Source organism: Lynx rufus, unplaced genomic scaffold (assembly GCF_022079265.1).
Source record: "Lynx rufus isolate CCGP_SWC_20201006 ecotype Redwood Valley unplaced genomic scaffold, mLynRuf1.p SCAF_1, whole genome shotgun sequence".
Classification (NCBI taxonomy): domain Eukaryota; kingdom Metazoa; phylum Chordata; class Mammalia; order Carnivora; family Felidae; genus Lynx; species Lynx rufus.
Genome location: NW_025814823.1, coordinates 226,855,409 through 226,882,966, shown reverse-complemented (window position 1 = coordinate 226,882,966; position 27,558 = coordinate 226,855,409). Strand labels below are relative to the sequence as shown.

The 27,558-nt window shown below is 45.6% G+C and overlaps 1 protein-coding gene across 1 annotated transcript in view; it reads left to right on the top strand.

Moving 5' to 3' along the window:
- Positions 1-25,251, top strand: part of FBXL7 (F-box and leucine rich repeat protein 7) — a 388,632-nt gene extending 363,381 nt beyond the window's left edge. Inside the window, exons 3-4 of the mRNA XM_047074402.1 lie at positions 15,328-15,939; positions 24,363-25,251. Of these exons, the coding sequence (XP_046930358.1) occupies positions 15,328-15,939; positions 24,363-25,099 (1,349 nt within the window). The 3' untranslated portion in view covers positions 25,100-25,251. The remainder of the gene's footprint in view (positions 1-15,327; positions 15,940-24,362) is intronic.
- The last annotated feature ends 2,307 nt before the right edge of the window (positions 25,252-27,558 follow it).

Here is a 27,558-nt window from a genome sequence, read left to right as displayed (position 1 = left end):
AAGAGATTATGAACTTGGACTCCAGTAGACCCAGGGAACTCCCCATGCAAAATGTATCCCAGGTCAGTGTAAGGTATCCATCCACCTATCAGGAAGCAGCAAGGCCGTCAGCAGGTAGATAAAACAACATTTATATAGACTAAGTTCTTTAATTGTTGCCTTCTCTATTTGCTAATATAGAGAGAATAAAATGTTTCTCCACATCATTTGGTCATTGGTTTTCCGAAGCATTTAAAAATGTAATAGGGATTTTGCATTTATGAATCAATATTTCTGTAGTGCGTAAGACAGTGCCTTGTATATAATAAACGCTTTACATGTATTTTTACATTAAAACAAATCGTTGTAGGTATTTAAACAACAGTGGATCGTCTTTTCAAATGGCTAAGGAAATGCAAGGATTTGCTTTGCTTTGGGAACATTCTAATTAATTACCGCTCTCGTACATGCTCCTAAGTTTACTGGAGATTTCGCTTTTTCCCTCACTGGAAAGTTGAATGTGTGAGCTACACTAGAGCTCCCTGTGAGGCCTGCTTTCTGCTGCGAACTGACAATTTCGAAGTTTCTCTTTGTCAGAATCTAAATTCACTACTCTAGCATGCATTGCATCTTTCAAATTGAAAGATGCAAACGTTGGGATCTGGCAGCTGTTCATGGGGAAAGAAGGTGGAAGCATTATCTGACAATTGAAGATAGAAAACAATTAAGGCTGCCATATAAAGTATAACTTGAAAGTTGAATGGTATGGATTGCAAGGCTTTTCATGAAAATCTCTGTGTTTCTTCCCTTGTCAAGACAAGAGCTGGCTCATTTCCCAAGCTTTGGCAAGCTATCCATGAGCTCTCTAGAGAACGGCAAATAAATACCACCGTCTTTCCCGCACTGTGAAGAAAAAGCCAGCTGTGCCTCTCACAACTGATGTGTGAATCAGTTCAGGGGGGCGGGGGTGGGGGGAGTTCCTCTTCCGTTTTAGGTAACTAAACTTAAACAAAGTAAGTCTTACAGTTCTGAGCCAATGTAAAAGTGTCGTTCTTTTTTATTTATCGTGAGTTTTTACGGTTCACTGTTAAACTAGGAGTGAACAGAGATGTGAGTAAACTACAATAGCAGGGGCATCAGGACAAAAAGCACTAAGAATTTGACTCTGGGAAACTTTAGGTGATGTGTGCTGCAAAAGACTGGTTTTTTTTTTATTTTTTTTTATATGTTTATTCCTTTTTGAAAGACAGAGCACAAGCAGGGGTGGGGCGGAAAGAGAAGGGGACACGGAATCTGAAGCAGGCTGCAGGCTCTGAGCTGTCAGCACAGAGCCCGATGCCGGGCTCGAACTCACGAACCATGAGATCATGACCTGAGCCGAAGTGGAACTCGCTCAACCGACCGAGCCGCCCAGGCGCCCCATGCAAGAGACTGTTTTTATGTGTGCATGTGTCTTTCTAAATATCTTCTGAGTAGATGAGTACCGTTAAGCTCAGTGTGCGTACTACCTCAGCCAATATTAAGTGCAGGGGCAAAGAAAATAGACCTAAAAATGAAATGTTGATAAGGCACAGAGATGCTCCAACTTCTTCCGCGATCTGAAACACCTCCTTCCTCCAAGTAGTTCCTATAAATGTTTCCAACAGCAACCAAAAGAAAACTGAAAGGGATCTGTGGTAGAACCAAGCAAAGAGCATTCCTTGTGGTGCATTAGTTGAATGATTGCTGGATGGCTGAATCAAGGAAAGACTCTGGAATCACTTGGAGATGAGTGAGACACCTCCTGGCTTCGAGGTGCTCACAGTCTAGTGAGAAGAGAGACACTATGTGAAAAGGGCTAAGATACAGGTGGATATGATATCAAGGGAAACACTATAAGTAAATTATTTAGCCCCAGTGGATCTGGAAAGATTGCCAGAGAAGTAGACTTCCCACCCGGGACTTGAGGTATGACTAGGAATCTACACTTAATCTGGGGGAATAGAACTTCTGGTCTCCTGCATAGTCTAAAACTTGAACTTTATTCCCTGAGTAGTGCTTAGTATAATGTCTGACACGTAGAAAGCATTGAGTAAAAAGGTGTCAAAAGATGTGTCTAGATTTCCAGGAGCTGTGGTTACAAAGTACCACAAACCAGGTGGTTTAAAAAACAACAGAATTTATGTTCTCACAGTTCTGGAATCTGGAAGTATGAAATCAAGGTGTTGTTAGAGACACGGAAGAGGATCCAACCTTGTCTCTTTCAGCTCCTGGTGCCCCTACACATTCCTTGGCTTATGATAGCATCACTCCAATCTCTGCTCCCGTCTTTAAGCTGCCATCTTACCTTTGTGTCCATGTGTTTCTGTTTTCTCTCCCTGTGTCTCTGTTTCTTCTTTTCATAAGGACACCGAATCATATTGGATTAGGGACCACTGTAATTGAGTAAGACCTCATCTTAACTTGATTCCATCTTCGAAGACTCTACGTCTTTTTTTTTTAATTTTTTTTAATGTTTATTTACTTTTGAGACAATGGGAGAGAGACAGAGCATGAGCAGGGGAGGGGCAAGAGAGAGGGAGACAGAATCTGAAGTAGGCTCCAGGCTCTGAGCTGTCAGCACAGGGCTCAATGTGGGGCTGGAACTCACAAACGGCGAGATCATGACCTGAGCCAAAGTTGGACACTTAACCAACTGAGCCACCCAGGTGCCCCACGAAGACCCTACTTCTAAATAAGGTCACACTCACCCATACCATTAGAACTTCAACATATCTTGCCAGGGACACAACTCAACCCACAACAGAAGGAATGAGTCATTCAAGGTTTGGGGGCAGGAGGTTGGACCATATTTTAGAAGGTTAACACAAAACGCAGGGCAAAGGCTATATGAAAGTGATGGGTTTAGAAGGAAGAGTCAGCACTCTCAGGTAAGGAATTATTGAGAGGAGACAGATGTTGAAAACTTCCAAGTGGGATGGTAGCCATGGAAGAAGGGGAGAGGGGACTGTTAGTTCCATAAGCTAACCACCTGGTCATATATGGGTAGGATTCAAAATCATTCCCAGGTTTTTAGCTTAGGAGGCAGACCTAACAAGTATTGGTACCATTAACAGCAATGTGGAATGGAAGGGAAGGAGACTCCTCTCTGCAAAAGACACTGATGTGTTCAGCCTTGTGTGTATTGTAACCAAGGTATATCCAGTACACTTTCAGGGAAAGGACTAGATATCCTTTCAGGGAAAGGATAGATAGCGTTGTCCACTAACACTCTCTGCAGTGGAATTTTTCTGTATCTGTGCTGTCCAGTACCGTAGCCACTGGCCATAAGTGGCTCATGAGCTCCTGAATTCTGCACCTATGGAGCTGAATTTTTAGTTCAATGTTAATAAATTTAGTTTGCCTAGTCCCATGTGGCTAGGTCCATCATATATTAGGTAGCAATGGTATGGCAGGTATTTGGAGACATGTGTTTAATATTTGAGAGAGATACACAGCCTGGTCCAGACTGGAGATTGAGTTTGGGGAGTCATGAGCTTATGGGCAATTGCTGAAGCCGTGTGAGCGCATGAACCCACCTCCCCCCATCTCAGGGGAGGCCAGATGCTAACAAAGAGTAAAGAATGAAAACCTTGGGGAAATAGCAATATATAATTGGTACACCACAGAAGAGGGGGAGCAAACGGCATCTGAGAAGAAGAAAGAAAAAGGAGAAGAAAGGATGGTATTTCATAAGCCATGGGAGAAATCTAAATGAGACAGCAAGTCCACTATATTGTATAAAAACATGTTTTCTTAAATAAACTATTGTCGTAGACTCTTGTCCAGCAAGAGAGCAAATGCAGGATTAAAATGCAAGAGAGGCTAATGTCTGGGAGGAGACAAGAGCCCCAACTAAGGGTCCTTGCCCCATCTTTATTAGGATCAGAGGTTTACAAGAATGATGGATGTGCACAAAGAGACAATGGATCCATGGACATTAACTCATGGGTGTGAAGGAAAGGGGGTTTGGAGGATATGCGGTGTTAGGAGTTTGGGCCAATACAAAACAAAGTCCTGGTGCCAGGCAGATGGCTGTTTGCAGCAGACTGAGGCTCCACCTGTGTTTGTGTAAACTTGCCTAGGGTACAAGAAAGACAGAGCATGCTACCTCAGGGTCCACAAGGCACCTTTCTTTTGCTAATTAGCTCCCCTCTGGACAGCTTCACCGCGCTGCTGTCTATAGCCCTGTTTACCTGTTTACCGAATTTGGTCCTTCCTTCCTACGAAAGCAGCTTTCTGCTATTGTACTAAGTTGGGGAGTGTTACCGCCCTGAATACCTAATCTTGTTTGCCTCACTCTTGATGCTTTCATCCTGAGGCTTTTCTATTCCTCCGTCTTTGTCCTAGACTGGGGGCCTTTGCCCTGTTTACCTAATCTTGTTTACCCAAACTTGGGTGTGTTCATCCTATGGCTTTCTAATTCTTTATGCCTTGTGAACCCCTCAGTGCAAGCTCAGGGAATCCCTAAGCTTGTTCCCCACAAACCATGAGAAAGGGATTTCAAAATTACAACATCCCTTCGCCAATAAACGCAATGGCCATATTGCGTTCAGCAAGAGTTAAGTATGTTGGGTGCTGGAGACATGGATTTTTATGATATTCCCCCCTCTCATTCCCCACCAGCATGAAAGATATTTCAAAAGTTTACGGAGGCAACAATACTCATAAAGATGGGACTATGGATACCAGATACCCCTTAAAACATAGCTCCACGACGGGAGGGCCCAGAATTTTTTCCCCATGAAGTCCTCTGAGAGATTGTATAATTTTTGTCAAATGCTTCTACCGATAACAATACCAGTTTTCATAGACTTCATCTAATTACTCTATAAAATGAGTGGAATTATTTCCAGTTTACAAAAGAAGAGGCTTATGGCTTATGAAGCTCTAGGCTGCTTGCCTTAGACGATGCAGGTTGCACGTCGTAGAGCAGAGACAGGAACCCAGGGCCATCTGTATTCAATGTTCTTTTTGACCTTAACAGCGTTCCCTAAACTTAAGACACTGACAAATGCTGTCCTGACTTTTGCTGCAATCTCCTTACCACCTGTACTACTATCCACTTAATATCATTAAAAGTAAACTTCAATTATTGCCTAAAAGCCAAATACTTGAAAGGCCAGCATCACTTGTGATAAATAGATGATAATTTCTAATAAAAATAAATTATGATGAGCCATAAAAAATTAAAATATGATTAAATTAATGTCATTAACTACTGATGCCTGTCAAAGAGTTTGCATCTGAGACCTTCAAATGGAAATTCTCAAAAGAGGCTCAACCATAAGAACATCCCCTTGCCTTTTGCAAAGGATGGCATCTAATAGCAGTGAATTCTCACAGGGATGAAGCATCCTACGTTCCTTTAAAGGATAAGTAGTATAAGGTCATCTCCCCTTGCCATATTATAGATAAGAAAAAGAAAGGTGCTGAGAAGTCATCATTTCAACCTAGGATAAAACCATAAGGCTGATGAATTTAACCCAGGACTCTCACATAGTTTCTGAGGTCACCTATTATTTCCTCTGGCATTACTCTCCTAAAACATGTTTTGTAGATATTCACGTTGGAGACAAAATCAAACTGCATTTCTAAAGATGCCATTCTCTACATTTCATTGATTATATTTATGTTCTTTAGAACAATGCACATTAAAAGCTTCCTTAGCAGTATGACTGTTTCCTTTTAGAAAAATTAAAGGTCAAAGAGGATCCGTACCCAGCATCGTATAGGGTCAAAAACTGGATACACTGGGGAACTGGTGCTCAGCATAAAGACTGAGCCAGGCATTTCACTAGACCATATGCCCTGACAGGAGAGAAGCTTCATCATCCTCATCATGACTGCAAGGATCAGGGGCACCTCGGTGCCTCAGTGGCTTAAGCGTCTCTTGATTGCGGCTCAGGTCGCGTACTTGCGGTTTATGAGTTTGAGCCCCACGTTGGGCTCTGTGCTGACAGCACACAGGCTGCTTGGAATTCTCTCTCTCCCATTGTCTCAGCCTGTCCCCCCACTTGCTCTGTCTCTCTCTCAAAATAAATAAATAAACTTAAAAAAAAAAAAAGACTGCAAGGATCAATCACCGTAGCCCTATCCTTATGGGACTGGTCCACGTGACTAACAAAGCAGGTTTTTGTTCTTGGACAGAAGTCTTTGTCACAATCTGATCCTGTTGGGGGGTGCCACCTTCTGGACGACAATCCTAGAAAGAATCTTTGGGTCCTAGAGGTAACTTTCTCCAGGTAAAATGCAAAATTAACCTTGTCTATATAAATTTCCACTTTATACAACCAATACCTTAACTCAGTTCTGGGGTGTGTACGTTATGTGAACCACATTAAAAGAAAATATTTTGAAAGAAAACAAGAAGGAAAAAGATCCCTCAGATTGTATTTTTTTTTCACTAGTGAGGTTTTAGAGATCTATTTTTTTAAGCTTGAGTTTAAGCTAAGAAAAGAAACCTTGCTTTTTATGGCAAGCGTTCTTGAGCAGAAAGATAATTTATAATGGAAAGCATCTTGCAGAAAACTTTTAGTAATCAGAGGGGGAAAATGCAGAGTAGCTTTGTAAATTTTGACTTCGAAAGGCCAGTGTAATGTAAATATGACTTCCTCGCGTTTAAACAGCAGTGGTTTGAAAATAAAAACTTGTACGAAACAGGCAGCTATCTAGTTAGAGGAAAATGTGTCTAATAAGCATGAGTGTATGAGATGCCTTGAATATTTTTGATACTGTACTATAATTACTAAAGATGCAAAATTTCCAGGACTTTTGAAACCATGAGAAAATACGTTTATTGGGTTTTATTTTTCCCCCAGAATAAGATAGCTATATTTTTAAAAAAAAATTTTAATATTTTATTTTCTCTTAGAGAGAGACAGAACATGAGCAGGGGAGGGACAGAGAGAGAGGGAGACACAGAATCCAAAGCAAGCTCCAGGCTCGGAGCTGTCAGGGCAGAGCCCGATGCAGAGCTCGAACTCACGGACCGTGAGATCATGCATGACCTGAGCCGAAGTCAGGCGCCCCAAGATAGCTATATTTTTTGGTAGTTTTACATATGTAAAGTAACCTAAGTACACTAAATGTATTGTTCCCACATAAATTACATACTTGGAATGTTTTAAATCATTAATGTAATCACCAGTGCTTAAACTTTCTCTTCCTTTAGTCAATAGATGAAAATATGAATAAAAAAGTATAATTATATTTATTTGCCTTAAGATCTCCTTTGTATCAAACAAAGATTGCACCATTTTGAGAAAGTCCAGAAGCTTACCAAAAATATTGTTGAGTTCAAATGTTTTACGCTACTGGGAGATTCTGTAGTCATTGTTTTTACCTTGGACTTCTGAAAACTGTCTTTTGTTCCAGGCTTAGACAAACTTTTCTATCCCTTACCATCCTGGGTTTAGGCTGATTTGAGCACATTCTCAAAAGGGTCATTTTTCTTGCTCCCTAAAGGATGCAAGAAATTGGAGAGGTCAAAATCTTTGCTGTGGAGGTCCTTGAATGGGACTGTGGTACAGAAAGGAGTTGGGCTAGGAATATTTGCTTTAGAATCTAGTCAAATGCAAAAACTCCTCCCTTCCTAGACCCCACTGGGCACTCAAGCACAGTAATAATGTGTGGTAAATGATCCAACGAAAGAATGAATCGTCACTTTCTTTTCTGCCTATAAATCTGTAATCCTAGAATTTGCAGCAGGCCAACCTACTGCATTTTCGTACCCAGTGGCTATCCCTGTGTACTGCTTGCCATCCATTCTCTATATATTCCTGTCGACATCGGTGCTGTGTATTTTTCATTTGATTTCAGTCTTTTGTGTATATCCACCTTCCCAATATCATTAAGAGACACAGGCCACAAAATACACATCTCATGACGAAAATACATGCTCATTTCCTTAAATTCTCACATTCTGCTTTCATGACACTTTCATATGTTTGTCTCTGTCTTTCTTACAGAGTCTTACATATTTGTAATTGGTAACCTCTTCTCTAATTCTTATATTTGCATTAACCAGGGGTGCCTGGATGGCTCAGTCGCTTAAGCCTCTGACCCTTGATTTTGGCTCAGGTCAGGATCTCATAGTTTGTGAGTTTGAGCCCCACATCAGGCTCTATGCCGACAGTGTGGAGCCTACTTGGGATTTTCTCTCCCTCCCTATCTCTCTATTCTTCCCCCACTTGTGTCCTATAAATAAATAAATAAATAAATAAATAAATAAATAAATAAACAAACACTTTTTTAAAAAAAAAATTGTAATTAACCAGACATGTCTTTTTTGCACACTTTATACTTTTTTCCTCTTATACCTTTGGCTGTCTGTCCACCCCTCCATGCAACCATCCATCCTACCACAAAGTAACTCATTGAGTCTACCTTTAACAGATTTCATTATCAGTTTATATGTTTATTTTTGAAAAAAATTTTCCTCAAAAAATGTCTGCAGGGAAAATAGTAGTGTTGGTAAATTTCAAAAGCCATCTGCTCTGGAGAAGGTTGGGAAGATGGCAGGGTAAGAGGAGCCTATGCTCACCTTGTCCCACAGATTAGGTAACACTCACATCAGTGTAAGTGACCCAGGAAATGACCCGAAGACTGGCAGAACAAACTCCATAACTGAAGGTAGAGAAGAGGCCATATTGAACAGAGTAGGAAGCGCAGAGATGCATTTGGAGATGCTGTGGGGAATAAAGGGACTGCAGCCACCCAGTGGGGGAAGGGATCCGTGGGTACAGAGCAGGGAGAGAAACAGGCTGTCATACGAGGGAGCCCACATGGGTAAGACAAATCCCCATAACATTTGGCTTTGAAAACAACAGGAGCCGAATTTTATGAGTTTTTACAACCAGCAGGACTTAATGCCTAGAATTTTTCAAATCTGTGGGTTCAGTTCTGGGAGAGCCTGGAAGGTGAGAAGAAGCTGAGTCCCGTTCTTAAAGAAACAGCATGACAAACAGCCCACAAAGCTACAAGGCAGAAGCAGCAGTTTGCAGAATGCCTGGAACATACAGGAAGGAGAATAGTTTACTCATTTTGGAGCATGTCCAGGAGGCGCAGGGTTCACTGAGGGACTTCTCCAGAAACAAAGGAGCTGGCAGGTGCCATTTCCCTCCACTGCCCATGCAGCGTAAACACATGGCCACCTGTGAGAACCATCGTGGCTCTGAAATTCACTACCCTACTTGTTCACACCAAACCCCACCATGCTTCCTTGGAGCCACCCTTTCCAGTCTCACTTGCCTCAGTCCTGGAACTGTGGGCCCCCTCTCCCAGAAGACTGGCATGAACTTTGCCAACACTGCATCTCCCAACTGGCATGATTTGCAGAGCCTGAGTCCCAGCAGTGGCAGCAGCAGGTCTCATTTCACTAGCTGACTGACATACATCTTTCTAAAACTGTGTGCCCCACCCTGGGCAGGGACCCAACGCTATCTACAGCAGGAAAAGAGAGCATTTGCAGACTACTGGAACAAAGGAAAAAGCAGCCAGGATACAATAGCAGGGCACCCACAGCACACGTAGGAAGCACCCTGAAACACCAGGTTCGGTGAACAGGGAACACTGCACTGCAGGGCACTGAAGGATCTCTTCTTCAGAAGGCCACTACTCCCAGCAGGAGATGTAGCTGACTGTCTTAACACAGAGGAACAGACACAGAGAGTTAGACAAAATCAAGAGACAGAGGAGGATGTCCCAAAGAAAAGAACAGGGCAAAACCACAGCAAGAGACCTAAGTGACACAGAGATAAGTAATATGCCTGATAGAGAAGTTAAAGTAATGATTATAAAGATAGTCACTGGACTTGAGAAAAGAGTGGAGGACATCAGTGAGATCCTTAATAAAGAGATAAGAAAGAACCAATCAGAGATGAAGAACACTATAATGAAATGAAAAATATACTTGATGGAATAAATAGCAGGCCAGAAGAAGAGGAATGAATTAGCGACCTGGAAAACAGAGTAATGGAAAGTAATCAAGCTGAGCAAGTGAGAGAAAAAATATATCTACAAAATGAAAATAGATGTAGGGAACTCAGTGAATCCCATCAAGCGTAACATACACATTATAAGACAAAAGAAGACAAAAAGGAGAAAAGGGGGCAGAAAATTTATTTGAAGAAATAATAGCTGAAAACTTCTTTAACCTGGGAAAGGAAACAGATATCCAGATCCAGGAGCACAGAAATCCCCTAACAAAATCAACTCAAGGATGTCCACCTTAAGACATAGATAATTAAAATGGCAAAAATTATTGATAGAGAATTTTAAAAGCAGGAAGAGAAAAGAAGATGGTTACATACAAGGGAAACTCAATAAGGCTATCAACGGATTTTTCATGAGAAACTTTGCAAGCCAGAAGGGAGTAGCATGACATATAGAAAGTGCTAAAAAGAAAAAAAATCTGCAGCTGAGAATACTGTATCCAGCAAGGCTGTCATTCAGAACAGAAGGAAAGATAACATTTCTCAGAGAAACAAAAGCTAAAGGAGTTCATGACCGCTAAACCAACTCTAAAAAGAAAGAAAGAAAGAAAGAAAGAAAGAAAGAAAGAAAGAACGAAAGAAAGAAAGAAAGAAAAAAGGGTAAAGGAGACTCTCTGAATGAAAAGGAAAGACCATAAGTAAGAGTTATAAAAGTGGGACACACAAAAGCAGTAAAACAAAGTATATCTGTAAAAATCAGTCAAGAGATTCCCAAAATAAAACGATGTAAAATATAACACCATATACCTAAAATGTTGGGGGTGAGTAAAGAATGGGTTCAAACCTGAGTGACCATCAACTTAATACAGACTGCTATAGGCAGAAGATGTTATAGACAAACCTAATGCTAACCACAAACCAAAAATCAGTAATAGATATGCAAAAAAGAAAGATAAAGGAATCCAAGCACTTCACTATAGAAAGCTAGCAAGCCATGAAAGAGAGCAAGAACCAGGGAACTACAAGAACAACCACAAACAAGTACCAAAATGGCAATGAATACATATCTATCTAAAATTGCTTTGAGGGGCACCTGGGTGGCGCAGTCGGTTAAGCGTCCGACTTCAGCCAGGTCATGATCTCGCGGTCCGTGAGTTCGAGCCCCACGTCAGGCTCTGGGCTGATGGCTCAGAGCCTGGAGCCTGTTTCTGATTTTGTGTCTCCCTCTCTCTCTGCCCCTCCCCCGTTCATTCTCTGTCTCTCTCTGTCCCAAAAATAAATAAACGTTGAAAAAAAAATTAAAAAATAAAAATAAAATTGCTTTGAATGTAAGCGGACTAAATGCTCCCATCAAAAGACATAGGGTGTCAGAATGGATTTAAAAAAACAAGAACCATCTATATGCTGCCAAGAAGAGACTCATTTCACACCTAAAGACACATGCAGATTGAAAGTGAGGGGATGGGGAAATGTTTATCACAGCAAATCAATGTGAAGAGAAAGAGGGAGTATCAATACTTATATGGGACAAAATAGACTTTATTTTTTTTAATGTTTTATTTATTTTTGAGACAGAGAGAGACAGAGTATGAACGGGGGAGGGTCAGAGAGAAGGGGGGAGACACAGAATCTGAAGCAGGCTCCAGGCTCTGAGCTGTCAGCACAGAGCCCGTCGCGGGGCTCAAACTCACGGGCCGCGAGATCATGACCTGAGCCAAAGTCGGACGCTTAACCGACTGAACCACCCAGGCGCCCCAATGGGACAAAATATAGACTTTAAACAAAGGCTGTGACAAGAGACAAAGAAGGGCACTGTAATGATAAAGGAGGTAATATAACAAAGAGATATGACAATGACTTTGATAAGAGCACTAATCCCATTTGTGAGGGTTCTACTCTCGGGACCCGACCACTTCCCAAAGGCCCCACCTCCTCATGCCATCACCTCGCTGGTTAGGATTTTGACATATGAACTTGAGAGGGCTACCAACATTTAGACCATAGCATGACTCATTATTCTTTATTATTTATTTAATTCTCAAGTGTTATTTATTCAATGATGACAAATTATATCCTTTCAAAAAGTCTCTGAAGGTTCTCGATCTGAGTAAGTAGGAAATAACCAGAGAATGCTGGTGCACATTCTGGCAAAAGAGACACCCAGCTGCCCTGGTGGAAATCCCCCAGACCCCCTCCACTTGTCTCCTCACGTGGGTAAGCAGTGCCGCGCGATCATGAATTACTCCTACCCTGTTGTGGAGCTCTAGAAAAGGCAGGACGGAGAGCTAGTGCCTGCTCCTGAGTCCCCTCCAGGGCAGGATGTTCCTCACAGACGTGTGAGGCTGCCCTCCGTTTCTGAGTGTGAATTCTGGAACGCTCGGGTATGGTTGTTGGCAAAGAAAAACCTGAACGCGTCACCAAAGGCACAGCCGTGCTGGTCAGTCTGGATGCATTCCCATTCTCTCCCTCAGTGCAGGGGCGGGTGTGAACGTGAAGAAAAGTGAATTGGCGAAAGATGCAGGTTTAGGAAGCTGCCCCGACCCCCACTATGAGTATGTTCATCCCGCAGGGGGCCCAACTCACGATGTGCAGGTCTCCGCAGAGTACTGCTTCTCTTTCAAGGTGAACAGAATGTAGGCAGGTAGGAGAGAGATGTCAGAGCCCTCGTAGCCACTAAACGTCAGAGCTGAAAGCCTGAGACTGACCTCCCCTCCTGGCCCTAAATAAGCTGTTCACCTGCCTAAGGAAAATGCTGGCTTTGGAGGCAATTCTCAGAGTTCACCTAATGACGAAGGTTGTACCGCAGTAGCTTGGATGGCAGTTTGGAAATCCCTAATTGGTTTCCATGCAAACTTTTCCTTACGGATTTACTGTTTATTTTACCTGATTACAAAAGAGAGAGGTACCCACTTCCTTTCTTATGAACGATTTAAAATGCAGTATGTATACCACCTGGGAGACAGAAGCACATGCCAAGCTAGAAACCGTTGTTTTCTGAACATCTAAGTATTTCCTCTCAATTCAAAACATTCATATGCAGCTACTGTGTACCATAAACCATGTCAGGTGCTTCCAGGACACAAGTAAGAAAAGGATTCAGTCATTGTCTCAAAGGAGCTTTTAGTGTAATGAAGGCATATCTGTCATCTGCTGCCACAGTAATGCTGTGTAACAAGTCGCCCCAAGCTCAGTGGGTTAGCTTACACATCTCTGGTTCACCTGGGCATCGGCTGCCCCCAGCTGGGTTTGGTGGAGTGTGGCTCTAAGCTGCAGGTTTTAGCCAGTTCTGTCCTCTCCGTGGTCCTCTCCCCACCCTAAGGTCAGTGGACTAGCCAGGCATGTTCACATCTCCTCATATTCACTGGCCAAAGCAAGTCACGTGGCCAAGTCCAGCATCACTGGATGGAGCAAATATACTGCACCTAGAAGGAACGGCAGAGTCACCTGGCAAAAATGTGTGGCTGTAGAGAGAGGTGCAACATTGAGAAAAATAATATAGTCAGGCACATCAGGGAAAGATAAACTCACAACTGCCTAATAACCAAGGATGGAGATGTGAATAGGAAGGGGATTAATTATTGCTCAAAGACATTAGGAAAATATTTTTAGAGGAGGTAGCATTTGTACTTAGTATTTTAAGAGGCAGACAAGGGGAGGGGAAGTAGGCAGTCATTTGGAGATGCTCCACGAGCAAAGTCATGGACACGTGTAGGACATTTTCAGTGTCAGGTTGTAAAGAAACAAATTGAAAGAACACATGATAGCAGTAGAAAAAAGGATACCAGTAGGAAAACTACAGACAGACACTCAGTGGAGATTCCCGTGTCAGAAGTTCCCGTGTCCTCTGTTATTATTGGAAGTTCTTTGAAAAAAAAACAAGTGTTTGAAAATTCCCAAGTATGAAATGTGGAAAAGCACACAAGAACAGAATTTTTGTTTAAGTCTTTGGAACTGGAATTAGAGCTAGAAATACCTTAGAATTCATCTAGCCCATATCATTTAGTCTACAGAATAAGAAACTCATGCTTTGGGGATGAAGATACTCTGCGTGGGGGGGGGGGCGGATCGCAGGTGCATGTGTGAAATATATAAACATTAGAGAGACAGAATGAATGTCATCCTAAATAAATCTGTCCAGCTAACTATGCAAACTGTATGATAAATAAATATATTTATATAGAAACTAAATTATTTCGGGGCGCCTGGGTGGCGCAGTCGGTTAAGTGTCCGACTTCAGCCAGGTCACGATCTCGCGGTCTGTGAGTTCGAGCCCCGCGTCAGGCTCTGGGCTGATGGCTCGGAGCCTGGAGCCTGTTTCCAATGCTGTGTCCCCCTCTCTCTCTGCCCCTCCCCCGTTCATGCTCTGTTTCTCTCTGTCCCAAAAAAAAATAAATAAAAAAAACGTTGAAAAAAAAAAAGAAACTAAATTATTTCATATAGATATAGCTATCAAGGTGGGGATATGAAATGAGCAGCCTTCTTGAATTGGTATTCTAAAGAACTCTTCATCCCTCAAAAGCTTAAAAACCACTTTTATCCTCATTAAGTGATCTTTTCTGGTGTCAGGGAGCAATACGAATCACATCATTGGAATGCCGAAGACAGTTGTTAATAAGGAAAAACATATATTGCCACAGGTAGTCAAGGCCTGGAAATACCATCTGAAATGGCCGGTCTAATGGAGGAAGTGGGTGGATCCTCAGACCCCTGGCAGAGTTTGGGGTGCCAGTATCAAAAGATGGGGGCCTGGACACTAGGGGACGGGCCAGAGCGAAGACAGCAGTGTTCTCTGTATCCATTGACCCGTCTTTCTCTTCGGAAACTCGTTCCCGCGTCTGTAAACAGAACATCGTTATCCGCCTGACCAAAATGTGATCAGAAAAAGGAAAAGAGTTTGTGTTCATAATATGTGAGGTTTCTTCCCAGAATAGAAATAATGAACCTTTGAAGGTGTGCCCTTGAGATAATCGCCAGGAACGTAGATCAGAAGTCAGCGAGCCGTGGCCCTCGGGACGAGCCCGGCTGGTCTGTTTGGATAGAACAAGTGTCATTGAAGCGGCCACCGCCGTTTGTTTACGGACGGTTTGTGGCGGCCTTGGCACCACGGTGGCGCGGCTGACTGATGAGAGCAGAGACAGCTCCCGTGTGGCCTGCAGTGCCCATACCTGGTCCTTCCCGGAAACGGTTGCCCGCCCCTCCTGGAGATGATGGAGGATTAGCCTTTGTCTGGAACGGGTGAAACGTGCACGCGCTGCTGCTTCCGGTGATGGATGCAGCCGGGGGGATGGATGCCCAGGAAGGGTTACCGGTGGAATGCGTGTGAAGGCCGCGTCGGCCTCCTCCCCGGGGCTCCGCGGCCGCCACCCTTAACCCTTTGCTCTCTGTCCTTTGCCAGACTCCGACCTGAGCATGCGCACCCTGAGCACGCCCAGCCCGGCCCTGATATGTCCACCGACCCTGCCCGGATTTCAGAATGGAAGGGGCTCGTCCACCTCCTCGTCGTCCATCACCGGGGAGACGGTGGCCATGGTCCACTCCCCGCCCCCGACCCGCCTCACCCACCCGCTCATCCGGCTCGCCTCCCGACCCCAGAAGGAGCAGGCCAGCATCGAGCGCCTCCCGGACCAGTCCATGGTGCAGATCTTCTCCTTCCTGCCCACCAACCAGCTGTGCCGCTGCGCGCGCGTGTGCCGCCGCTGGTACAACCTGGCCTGGGACCCGCGGCTCTGGAGGACTATCCGCCTGACGGGCGAGACCATCAACGTGGACCGCGCCCTCAAGGTGCTGACCCGCAGACTCTGCCAGGACACACCCAACGTCTGTCTCATGCTGGAAACCGTAACTGTCAGTGGCTGCAGGCGGCTCACGGACCGAGGGCTTTACACGATCGCCCAGTGCTGCCCGGAACTGCGGCGCCTGGAGGTCTCGGGCTGTTACAACATCTCCAACGAGGCGGTCTTCGACGTGGTGTCCCTGTGCCCCAACCTGGAGCACCTGGATGTGTCAGGTAAACGGCAGCTGACCTCCCGTCGGGGGGGCCCTCCGGTGCACCGTCCCGAAGCGGGAGAGGGACACCGCTGCCTGGAGGAGGTCCCCTCCCTGATAGCCAGTAGGGACGGAGGGTGGGCAGCAGGGAGGCTGACTCTTCCGGAGAAACTGTCTCTATGTAATCAGGACCCCAGGAGGCCAGAGGTCTCCCTTTCATCAAACAATGCCAACTTCTTCTTTTTTTTTTTTTTTAAGTGTTTAATGTTTATGTATTTGAGAGAGAGAGAGAGAGGAGAGCGTGAGCAGGGGAGGGGCAGAGAGAGGGAGACACAGAATCTGATGCAGGCTCCAGGCTCCGAGCTGTCAGCACGGAGCCCGACGCGGGGCTCGAACCCACGAACTGCGAGATCATGAACTGAGCTAAAAGTCGGACGCTTCACCGACTGAGCCACCCAGGCGCCCCAGACAATGCCAACTTCTTAAAGGCACTAGTGTCACCGTTTTGTCTGGCCGTTAAGTTAGTCTGACTTTTAAATAACGCCCTTCCTCCCCATGGTTGTCAATGTCAGAGCAACCACAGAAATGGGAACCAAGTAACTAACTCCGACACAGGCAGTTTAGACACCACCCTGAGCCCAAAAGCTGTGTCTGAGCTGACTCTGTGCTCTGGGCTGTGCTCAGAATTGCCTGCCATCTTGCAGACACTGGGGAAAACCCATCCTGTCCGAGGGTCTCCTTATATTTCACCTCCACTCTCCTCACCCTTGGGTTGATTTTGTAGATATATATTTTTTAAGCAGCATTCTCAGTTACGTAGTGCAAGAATCAGGCCCATCGAGGGAAGCCTTTAGATCTTTTTAAAATTGAAGGAAATCCCAGCATGGTTGCTCTGCTCGAAAACCTCTCTCCGGCAGGAAGAATTAAAACCCAGACTCACACTTTGGTGCGAGACGTGGATGCAGCCGGACTGACAGCCTTTCTTTATCTCCTTCACTGCCCAGTCAAAAGGCCAACATTTGAGAGGCTGAAATGTGTAAGATGCATCAGGGAGTTCAAGAAACGAACAGCCTGAGCCACCACCTCAGGGATGGTTGGGGAGGGGTCAAGCAGTAAAAACCACGGTGACAGGCAAATAAACAGAACTTGGGATTTACAAGCATCTGAGGGAAATGAGACCCTCCAACAAAATCTGAAGGAAAAGTCCACTCTCTGAGCTTGCTCTCTCTTTCAAAGGCCGACATCTGAAAATATTTCAGATGACAGTCAATTATTTTTCGCAGATTCTTTCCCTTGCTGGAAAGCAACTCGTTTCTCCCCTCCTTCAGCTGGCTTCAGGACAAAACCATAGTAACCGTACGTTCAGTTAGTCATGAGCAGCTGTGGGCATAAAGAGGCAGGAAACAAAGAGGTTTTCTTACATTTTTCCTCCAAGGAATTCTGGAAAGAGAACGCATTGTGATGTGATGGAGACTGGTTTCAAAACTCTGTGATTTGGGACAGTTCACAGCTTTCTCTCGATGTGTTTCCTCTTCAGTTAAAAGAAAAAAAAGTGAGGAATTGGCTTCTTTAACATGCTAAGATTCTGAACATTGTGAGCCTGGTTTTCAGAACCTCGTTTCCTTTTCTTTTCGAAAATCAGATTAGAGAAGGCCTTGTTTTTGGAATCCCCATCTTTGTTAAAGGAGTTCCCACGCACCCTTCATCCAGGCTGCAAATTGTGCCCTCTCTTTTGGAGTCCTTTGGAAATTCAGAAATGTGGAAACTACTTTGGGAATGGAAATTCCTGGGCTTCTAACTGAGTGAGTGATCCCTGCTTCGCCCTTTTGACTAACCATTACGTAAGCCATGATGCCCTCCTTCTGTATCACCCTAATTTGCAGAGCCTAATATATTTGTGGCTTTCTCACATGCCCTCTCTGTGACCCCCTGTGATCTATGTGGCGATTATATACACAAGGGAATCTCTAACTCACCAAGTTAAGAGCACAGAATTCCAGCTAGGGGGTGGGGGGGGGGGAGGTGTCCAAATGGTGCCCTCCAGTTTTGAGGGAATCTGGCAACATTATGGTGATACTGGGAGAAGCCAGAGGGCTGCCAGAGGTAATTTCCCTATGCCTTGTTCCCTTTGGTTTTCAAGTTGACCTTCTCGTTGGCAGTAAACTTGACTTTGCAAGATTCATCCCTGATCTAGAGCTTAATTCCCCGAGAGGATGTGAGACTGCCTTCCTTGAACCTAGTGTGCCCACCTTAAAAGCTATCTTTTCAAGTCAATGAAACTGACTATAACTAGCTGTAGGGTTTTGTCATGATCACATATTACCTTGTATTAATATTTAGTCTCGGTTCTTCAAAGAAACAGAATGTGTGTGTGTGTGTGTGTGTGTGTGTGTGCGCGCGCACGCGCGCGGTCAAAGAGATCTATCTGCCATCTGCAAGCTGGAAACCCAGGAGAACTGGAAATGCAGTTCAGTCCAAGTCCACAAGCCTGAGAACCAGGACTGCTGATGGTATGAGTCTCAGCTCGAAAGCAGGAGAAGACCCATGTGTCAGTTCAAACAGTGAAAGCAGAGAAAGAATTCTCCATTCCTCCACCTTTTGGCCTGTTCAGACCCTCAACAGATTGCATGATGCCCATCCACACTGGGGAGGGCAGTCTGCCTTACTGAGTCCGCTGATTCAGATGTTAATGTTACCCAGAAACGGGTTCACAGGTACCCCCAGAAACGTTTAGCCACGTGTCTCGGCACCTTGTCATCTACTCACGTTGACACATAAAATTAACTGCACCATTAATAATATCTTTGAACATCAATGGAATGTGGTAAAGCCAGGCAGTTTTCAAAGTGTAAAACCGCGTCATTATTGCAGATGAAATTGCTTCAAAGGGTCCTCTTCCAACTGGAGACCTGGGAGTCCTCCTTGCTTTTCTTTTCCTGATCTTATACACAGAACCAGTAGAATCCTGTGCAGGTGTTTCTACTTGCCCAGTACCTTGATTCTCCCCCCTCTCCTCTACCTGCTGCCACGATGCATGATTCACTAGCCATTCTCCTTACGCTCATCTCAACCCCATCAACCGACCCTCCACACAACCAACCTCCAGAGGGACTTTTTTTCAAACAGCAAGTCAAACCATACATTTTCCTGCATAAACTTTCCAGTTGCTCCCCATAACCTCCGGGAAGAATTCGAGTTCTGCAGCAAAGCATAGACGGCCCTTCATGAGCTGCCCTAGGTTCACATGTCACTTTTTCCACTCAGTGCTCCCCTCTATGGAGCCATTGGCTCTCTACACGTGTGTATGTTTCTCCAAACACATCACATCTGTGCACACTGGGGCGTGTGGACACCTCTCTGGCTTACATGCTGTTCCCTCATCTGTCCCTCCCCAACAGCCCTCTTAACAGCCTTCTCATTGGCCAAGCTCTAATCCAAGTATCCCCTAAGGAAAGCCTTCCCTGCCTGACCCCCAGCAAGTTAAGTTTCCTCCCAGCTCTTTGCCTTTTGAGTACAGGCAGGTAAAGCACCACTGGGTTTTGCAATTGAGTATTTGCGTATTCCCAGATTCCTTTCTCTCAATTCATTATAAGCTTTATGAGGGCAAAAATGAGGCATGTTCTGTCTTTGCACTTGAGGATACCACAGTTATGTCAACTTATGTGTGTCAAAGTCTTCAGTGGTCATCTTGACTTCTAAAAGGTTCAGACAAAATTGCCATTGGTTAATACTCTAAACACTCATTTAGGAAGCTACAGTGGCTAAAACTTCCTTATCAGTAGAAGTGGTTTGGTGGGGAAATTAATAAATATCAATGGTTAACATAAATATTAAATATTTAAGTATCAAATAAACATGTATGCTCTGCTCCAAACCGTGTAGCAGGCATGCACTAAGTCATGACTGTTGTCATTGTTTTTGGATTGTCATTGTTATAAACATGCTTGGAAGTCAGTACTTGGTCTATGTTGACTTCGCCATCTTATATCCCAGAGAAGGTAGAGGTATTACCCCAATAACGAGAGGAAGTGTTAACGAAGATTATATTTGTGAAAGGAGAACCAAATCTGGAACTAACTGAAGAAACGCCAGAGATCTGTTCAACCTATATTGTTCATTTCCCACTGAGTACTATCCATACTCCTAACCCTGAGTATTAGGACAGGCCCCATAATCTGATCCCAGTGGACCATTCCTGTCTTAGTTCCCATCAAATCGTTTCAGAAACCCTGCATTCCACCCTGTGGAAACTCGTCACAACCCCTCTGCCCCCTGCTTTCTTGTCTCTCATATTTGCTCGTGCTGTTACTTACTACCTGAGCTCCATATTATGTAACCAAACTGCTCCCCTCGGTCAAGATTCCCCTTCCAAGACTCCTGACTCCTCGGTATCTAAATGTTCACTTTGTGCCGACGCATGTACAGTAAATCTCTCATGCGGTTCATCAGTTGCCCGCCATATCCTCGTCGTTTCTTACCTCCTCTCCTATAACCGAAGCCCTGGATCAGGAAACGTTCCCTAGTCTGGCTGTACAAGTCCCATAATATTACTGAGTGTGAGATACCTCATCTTTAAAAAAATAAAGGTTAATTGGGAGGATTTCTACGGTGGTCTGCACCTTTGTAATGTATGAATGCATGAACTAACCACAGATACTACCTACTCAGCCACGGACCAATTTATTTTCTTCTCAAGCCAAACCTAACAAGCCTGTAGGAATTAAGACCGAAGCTTAAATTTAAAATTACTGCTCTAAAACAATGCAAGCATATCAAAGTAGTGTCTTCCACCAAAACTGAGCTTAACCAGTATTTCATTAAATGGGGGCTCAGTTTCAAACACAAGGCATATATTTCCCTGAATCAAACATACTGTCCTTCCTGCAGTGCATCGGATTTTACTAGATATTTAAGATAAATAAATAAATAAGAAACCAGAACTAAGAGTTTAGGAACAAAGGTTGTCGTGTGATCTTGAAAACCAAAGTGCCTTCACAGGCATCACAGATGGGAAGACCACTACTGTGGACATAGAAATTCCACAGAAACAGGATTACAGTTGCTCTAACAAAAAAAGAAACTCAAAACAAAGGACGATTTCAAAGCCGAAGGTGAAACTGAAAGGAACAACTTTCAAAGCAGAAGCTGAACCACCTTCTGCAAAACCACAGAGGCTATTGGAGCAGAGTGGACGGCCTCTGACGAGTCACAGCTTTGTTCTCCAGCATTGGACTGTATGCTTTACTCCTTCCTGAAATTCTTTGACTTGGTAGCACTTGGCTTTTGAACCTCATTACTCCCAGGGCCTGAATTTTATAAGAGTTTCCTGGGCAGCCTGCCAAGACGTGGGAGGAAAGTCCCCATTAGCACTATTATGTCACCACTTGGGAGCTTGGGTATTGCTTGAGCAGCCAAAGCACGGCGGTGCCTGAGGTGAAGCACCTGGCTCTGGAATTGCCAGAAGGATTCAGGATGAGCACAGAGAAAATGAAAACTATATATACACGTTATGTAGTGGGATGAAGTATCTATCCATACACATTGATTTATGTTATATATTGATGGCACACCATTTATATTTATATGCTAAAACTATACTGTAATATACATATTTTACATACATAAAACCATACTGTAATATACATATGTAAAATATTACATATGTATATGCAATATTACAGTATAGTCTTAGCATATAAATATAAATGGTGTGCCATCAATATATAACATAAATCAATGTGTATGGATAGATACTTCATCCCACTACATAAAGTGTGTATATACATATATATATACACACACAAAGTGTATAATACATATGTATACATATGTAAAATATGTATATTACTGTATGTTTTTATATATAGTATATTTGTATATACAGTATATTATATATATATTAATATATAGTGAACTGAAATATATTGAAATTCGTATTTCATATATGATTATATATAGTATATGATGTATACAATGTATAATTTATACACATATTCTTAGGGTGAGAATAGCTAGATTTAGGGAGATAGCTAAAGACATCTTCCAATCGTGTGAGGAAGGACAGAGTATTAAAGGGCTTTCTAGATCTAAAAAACAAAACAAAACACAAAAGTCTTCCTAAGCATTAATTTCCGTATCAGTAAAATGGATTAGGAATCAGGTAAGAAAATGTTCATAAAAGCATTCTGGAAACTTCATAATTTAATACAAATAAAAGGCATTATAATTCATTGTAAAATAGACACCTGTTTTGCAGTATAAATATACATCAGCCATGGTCAAAGTCCTGAGGACATTTAAAGGTTTGAATTTAAATTATCCTATCTAAGTGGGGCAGAAGTAACTCTAGACCAAGGTCTGCAAGTATTTCCTAGAGACTTATATAGGCTTCAGGGGCCAAGAGGTGAAGTCATGTATTTTGTGCATACTTAACTACAGAGAGAAAACTCCTCATCCCACCCCCCCCCCATTTGATGGGGGTGGGCCTCCCGTGTGCTGGGCATGCTTTATCCCTAATTTCCATCTGCTAGAGACATTTCTGATATGAAAGCACTGGCCTGAGGGGAAAGGTCTGCCTAGCGTGTGGGAAGAAGAAGGAAGTGTTATGGACTGAATGCCTGTCTCCCCCAAATCCATGCTGAAACCTTAGCCCTTGGTGTGATGGTATTAAGAGGTGGGGCCTTTCGGAAGTAATTAGGTTTAGGTGAGGTCATGAGGGTAGAGCCCCTGTGACAGGATCAGAGAACTTGCTCTTCTCTCTACAGTGTGAGAATACAGCAAGAATGCAGCTGTCTACAAGAGGGTTCTCATCAGGAATCAGGAACTGAATTGGCTGGCACCTTGATCTTAGACTTCCCAGCCTCCAAACTGTGAGAAATAAATATTTGTTGTCTACAAACAAAAAAAATAAGTTGTCCTCTCTGATCTTCCTATAGAAGGTTCTATTCACTCCATAATTCACTCATTCATTCATTCAACAGATACTTAGTGAACAGCAGCTATGAACCAGGGATGAAGGGTACAGCAGTGAACAGCCCAGAATCCCTTTCCTCAGGAACTTATATTGCAGAGTGAGGACAGCAAATACATAAATGAACAAATAAATGCATCGTGCCACAAAGTGATGAAAAGTGTTGAAAATAAGTGGGAGTCAAGCCGGGGGTATCCCTTGATACAGGGCGATTGGGGAAGAGTTGGCCAATAAGTTGGACATTTGCTCAGAGACCCAAGAGAGTGGGGATGGCCCACGGGGCAACCGGGGAAGCACGGTACAATGCATAGACATTGAGGCCCGAAGGCACCTGAGGGTGTCTGGGAACCAGCAAGGAGGCCAGTGGAGTCAGAGGAGTGGGGAAAGAGATGATGTCAGAGAGCACAGCGGTACCGGTCCTCAGAGACCCCCTCAGACTTGAGGTTTCACACCTGCAGTGCCATGGCTGGTATCCAGAGGCTTTGAGAAAAGTGACATGATTCCAGTTCTGTTTTTCAGGAGAGCGGCTCTGAGGATAAAGTTGGGTGTAAGGACAGGGCAGGGACACTGGTTGAGTCGCTAGAGCAATAATCCAGGTGACACAGTTGTTCTTGGACCAAAGAGGGTTGAATTGAGTCTCCAGGTGGCCTCCTTATCTCAGATTAATAATTCTGTGTATTTCCCTGGAGCTTCCAAGTACCTCTGTACCCATCATCTCACTGAATCCTCAATATATCCCTACAGTAGAGGCACACCAGCTACTCATGCTCGCTGCATAGAGGAGAACCTTGAGACACAGAAGTTAGGCGTGCTGCCTGGGGCCATAAAAAGGTAGACCTGAACCAGCTGTGCCTCCCAAGCCAGCGCTCTTTCTGCCAACCCTACACCATGGCCAACCCTTCTTGCATTACCTTACCTCTTTGACCACCGAGCTACCAGACCACTGCAGGGTGAGAATCGGCCCTTAGGGAGCTTCCGGAACGTTCCTGGGCCAGGGCAAGATGTGTTACAAGCAGGGTCTCCTTTATTCCTCACAGCCACCTTTCAGGGAACGGGATCATCCCCCTTTTAAGACAAAGGAAGTGCTCCTTTTAAGCGATCACCCCTCATTTTAAGACACAGGAAGGACTGATTGGCCCAACATCTGGCAACTGGTGGTGGATGTGGAATTAATTCAAAGCGCAGTTTTCCGACTCAAAAGCCCGGGAAGCCTCTGCAACCCAGATAACCGAAGTTGTTACCCGATCAGATAAACACGCAGGACCCGTTCTTGCTTTCCCTTCTCCGCGGGGGCCACAGGAGGGAAAGGGTAACGCCGGGGCCGCGCACGTTGGCGGGGCGGGGCAGCAGGACCCCGCGACGGTACCCCCCCCCCACCTTCGCGGAGGGGATCGGGGCTCCCCAGCCCACCCCCCACCCCCCGCCCCCCGCCTTCCCGGGGGTTCTCTGAGCGTGTGTTCTGTCTCTCCGTGCAGGGTGCTCCAAAGTGACCTGCATCAGCCTGACCCGGGAGGCCTCCATTAAACTGTCCCCCCTGCACGGCAAACAGATTTCCATCCGCTACCTGGACATGACGGACTGCTTCGTGCTGGAGGACGAGGGCCTGCACACGATCGCCGCGCACTGCACGCAGCTCACCCACCTGTACCTGCGCCGCTGCGTGCGCCTCACCGACGAGGGCCTGCGCTACCTGATGGTCTACTGCGCCTCCATCAAGGAGCTGAGCGTCAGCGACTGCCGCTTCGTCAGCGACTTCGGCCTGCGAGAGATCGCCAAGCTCGAGTCGCGCCTGCGGTACCTCAGCATCGCCCACTGCGGCCGCGTCACCGACGTGGGCATCCGCTACGTGGCCAAGTACTGCGGCAAGCTGCGCTACCTCAACGCCCGGGGCTGCGAGGGCCTCACGGACCACGGCGTGGAGTACCTCGCCAAGAACTGCGCCAAGCTCAAGTCCCTGGACATCGGCAAGTGCCCGCTGGTGTCCGACACGGGCCTGGAGTGCCTGGCCCTGAACTGCTTCAACCTCAAGCGGCTCAGCCTCAAGTCCTGCGAGAGCATCACGGGCCAGGGCCTGCAGATCGTGGCGGCCAACTGCTTCGACCTGCAGATGCTCAACGTCCAGGACTGCGAGGTGTCCGTGGAGGCCCTGCGCTTCGTGAAGCGCCACTGCAAGCGCTGCGTCATCGAGCACACCAACCCCGCCTTCTTCTGAGCGCGCTTGGCGCGCGCCGCACGGACCCCACGAACCCCTTTCTAGAAAGCAGCGTATGTAAGCACCGACCGCCGCTCGCTCGTAACAGCTCTTTCTTCCTGGAAGGTTCTTAGGCATCCGGCTTTTCTTTCTCCCTATGTCTGGCGGGCCCACAGGGGTCAAGGGAAGGAAGGGGGAGCGGGGGGGGGGGGGGGAAGAGCCCGGGGGAGCGGGGGGAGGGGCACGAATTTCTGTTGACAGCGAACCGGTTGTGTGGTCGGGTCATGCCGAGGCAGCGTCTCGTCTCCCGAAAGGCGTGCCTCGGCAAGCTGGCGGCGGAGTGTTGGAGGACGCCTCTTTTCTCTGTCTCTCCGCCCCTGGCCACCTCCCAGGCTTCTACGCGCACCCCCTGCGCCCCCACCTCCACCCCCACCCCGCCCTCGCCAGCAGCAGCCACAAATCCTCCGAATAGTGATGCTCTCCGGACCTCCTCCCCCTTAAATTGCTTCATTGGCCTAAGCCCTACCCATCAATCCCACACCCAGGCAGATTCTCGTTAAAGAATATACAAAGTGGTATATGCAAAGTGCTAACGACCCTTTCCTGAAGAATCGCTTGTCCAGGCAGCACGGTGCAGGGGAGGGAGAGGGAGTGGGGGCTGCATTCTTCCCCCCAGCTCTGCCGCTAAATAGCTGTGTGACCTTGGGCAAACCACTTGACCTCTCTGGGCTTCAGCTTCCAGCACTGAATCAGAGGCCACCCCTGCCCCAGGATCCGCTCCCTTCCCATTTTAGAACTGAGAGGACAGAAATGTCAATAAACAGGAGCACCCTGGCCTGGACCGTAGGAGGCATCCACCTCTATTGGTTTTGGAGGGTGCTTTCAGGAGATTCCGAAGTGCCAGCGTGAATGCCCTATAGTTCCTTCACTCCAATCCGAATGTCACTCCACCCCTGTTTATTTTGGTGGGTGAGTCTCTTGGGCACCTTCCCTGTCCCCCTAGGTGGATCGTTTCTGTGACAAGGGCTTCCCACATGGGTGCACCCCACGCCCTCTTGTGGAGGCAGTGGGATTCCTACGCACAGCACAGCCCATATCCCCGGTCAAGGTGATCTTGCTGAGTGTTTTCAAATAGGAGGAAAGACCCTCACGATTTTTAATTAACAAGGGAGGCCCAAGAGAATGCATGTCTTCCAAGGTTTTTCCAGTCCCTCTCCGTGCACCTGCGGCCTGCATCAGGCAGGTCTGCCCGGCAGCTGGCAGGAACAGGCCTGTTGGTTCTTTGTCATTCAGATCACATTTCGACTTTTCTCATCTATTTATTTCTCTGGGCATCCAGACGTCATCGCATGAAGCCTGTTGGGGTTAAGTCATAAGTGTTTAACGGTGCAGATTTGCCACCTCGGGTGCCTTCTCCCATGGCTCTCTAAATGTTCTCTGTCCAAGAATGCACAACAGACTTTCAGGTGTTTAAATACTGTTCACTCAAAAATGTCAGGCAAATGGAAGAAGGAAGTTGATACAACTCAGGTGCCGGTCCACCAACCAGGCCCTTCGAATAGAACGTTAAAATTATTGCCAAATAGGAACTTTAAATGGCCCTATTTGGATGGCGATCCATTTGCTAGCTTCATGCGTGTGAGATCGGGATGCCAGAAGAAAACTCCGCTGCTCATTTTCACGGAATTTAGTTGCCTTTGGTTAATCCACACATGACTTTTCCCAGATTATTCTCTAGCCACCACTCTCCTTCAACACTATTCAAGTACTCAGCCATTTCTTTCTCAAAGGGTCCACTGCCCCGACCCAGAACCTCTGCATCTCCAAGCCAGGTGTATGGAATTTGTTTCACATCGAGCCCACACGCAAGTCAACAGCTGCACTCCCACCGTCGGCTCACTGTGTTTCTTTGTCTTATGTTGGGAAGGAAAAGATAGAGTGACGTGGCACCTGCCCAGGGGGTTTCTCTCGTGCGTCATATGACATCACCTCCTCTCCAGTCAACATCGCCAACAACTTAGTGTGCAATCGATACTACGTGCCACGGGGGGGAAATGAATTGCTTGGCTGGGAATAGTATCCTGGAGATAGTACAAGGTTTAGAGTCATGGATGAGGTTGAAGGTAGCGTTCCCCTGCTCTGTGACTGTCTGAAATTTCAGAATTTGAGAGCCAACAAAGGATTGTCCCTACCCCTTGGCACCGGGGTCTTCCAAGTGGTATTTTCATACTCCCGGAATGAGAAGAGAGATCCAAAATGGCTCCCTGAACCAGAGAATAGGTGTCCCATTAAAAATACCTTTATCACCATCACCTGACCGCATCACCTAAACTGTCTTCCAAACAGGAGTCAAAGGTGACCTCTACATTCATTGCCCAGCACATACTGTCTTTCCCCGTCTCTCCTTTTTCCCCGTCTTCTCTTCGTCCGCTTTGCCTCCACTTGGGGTGGGAATCTATGGCAGAGGTCACTGGGGAAAC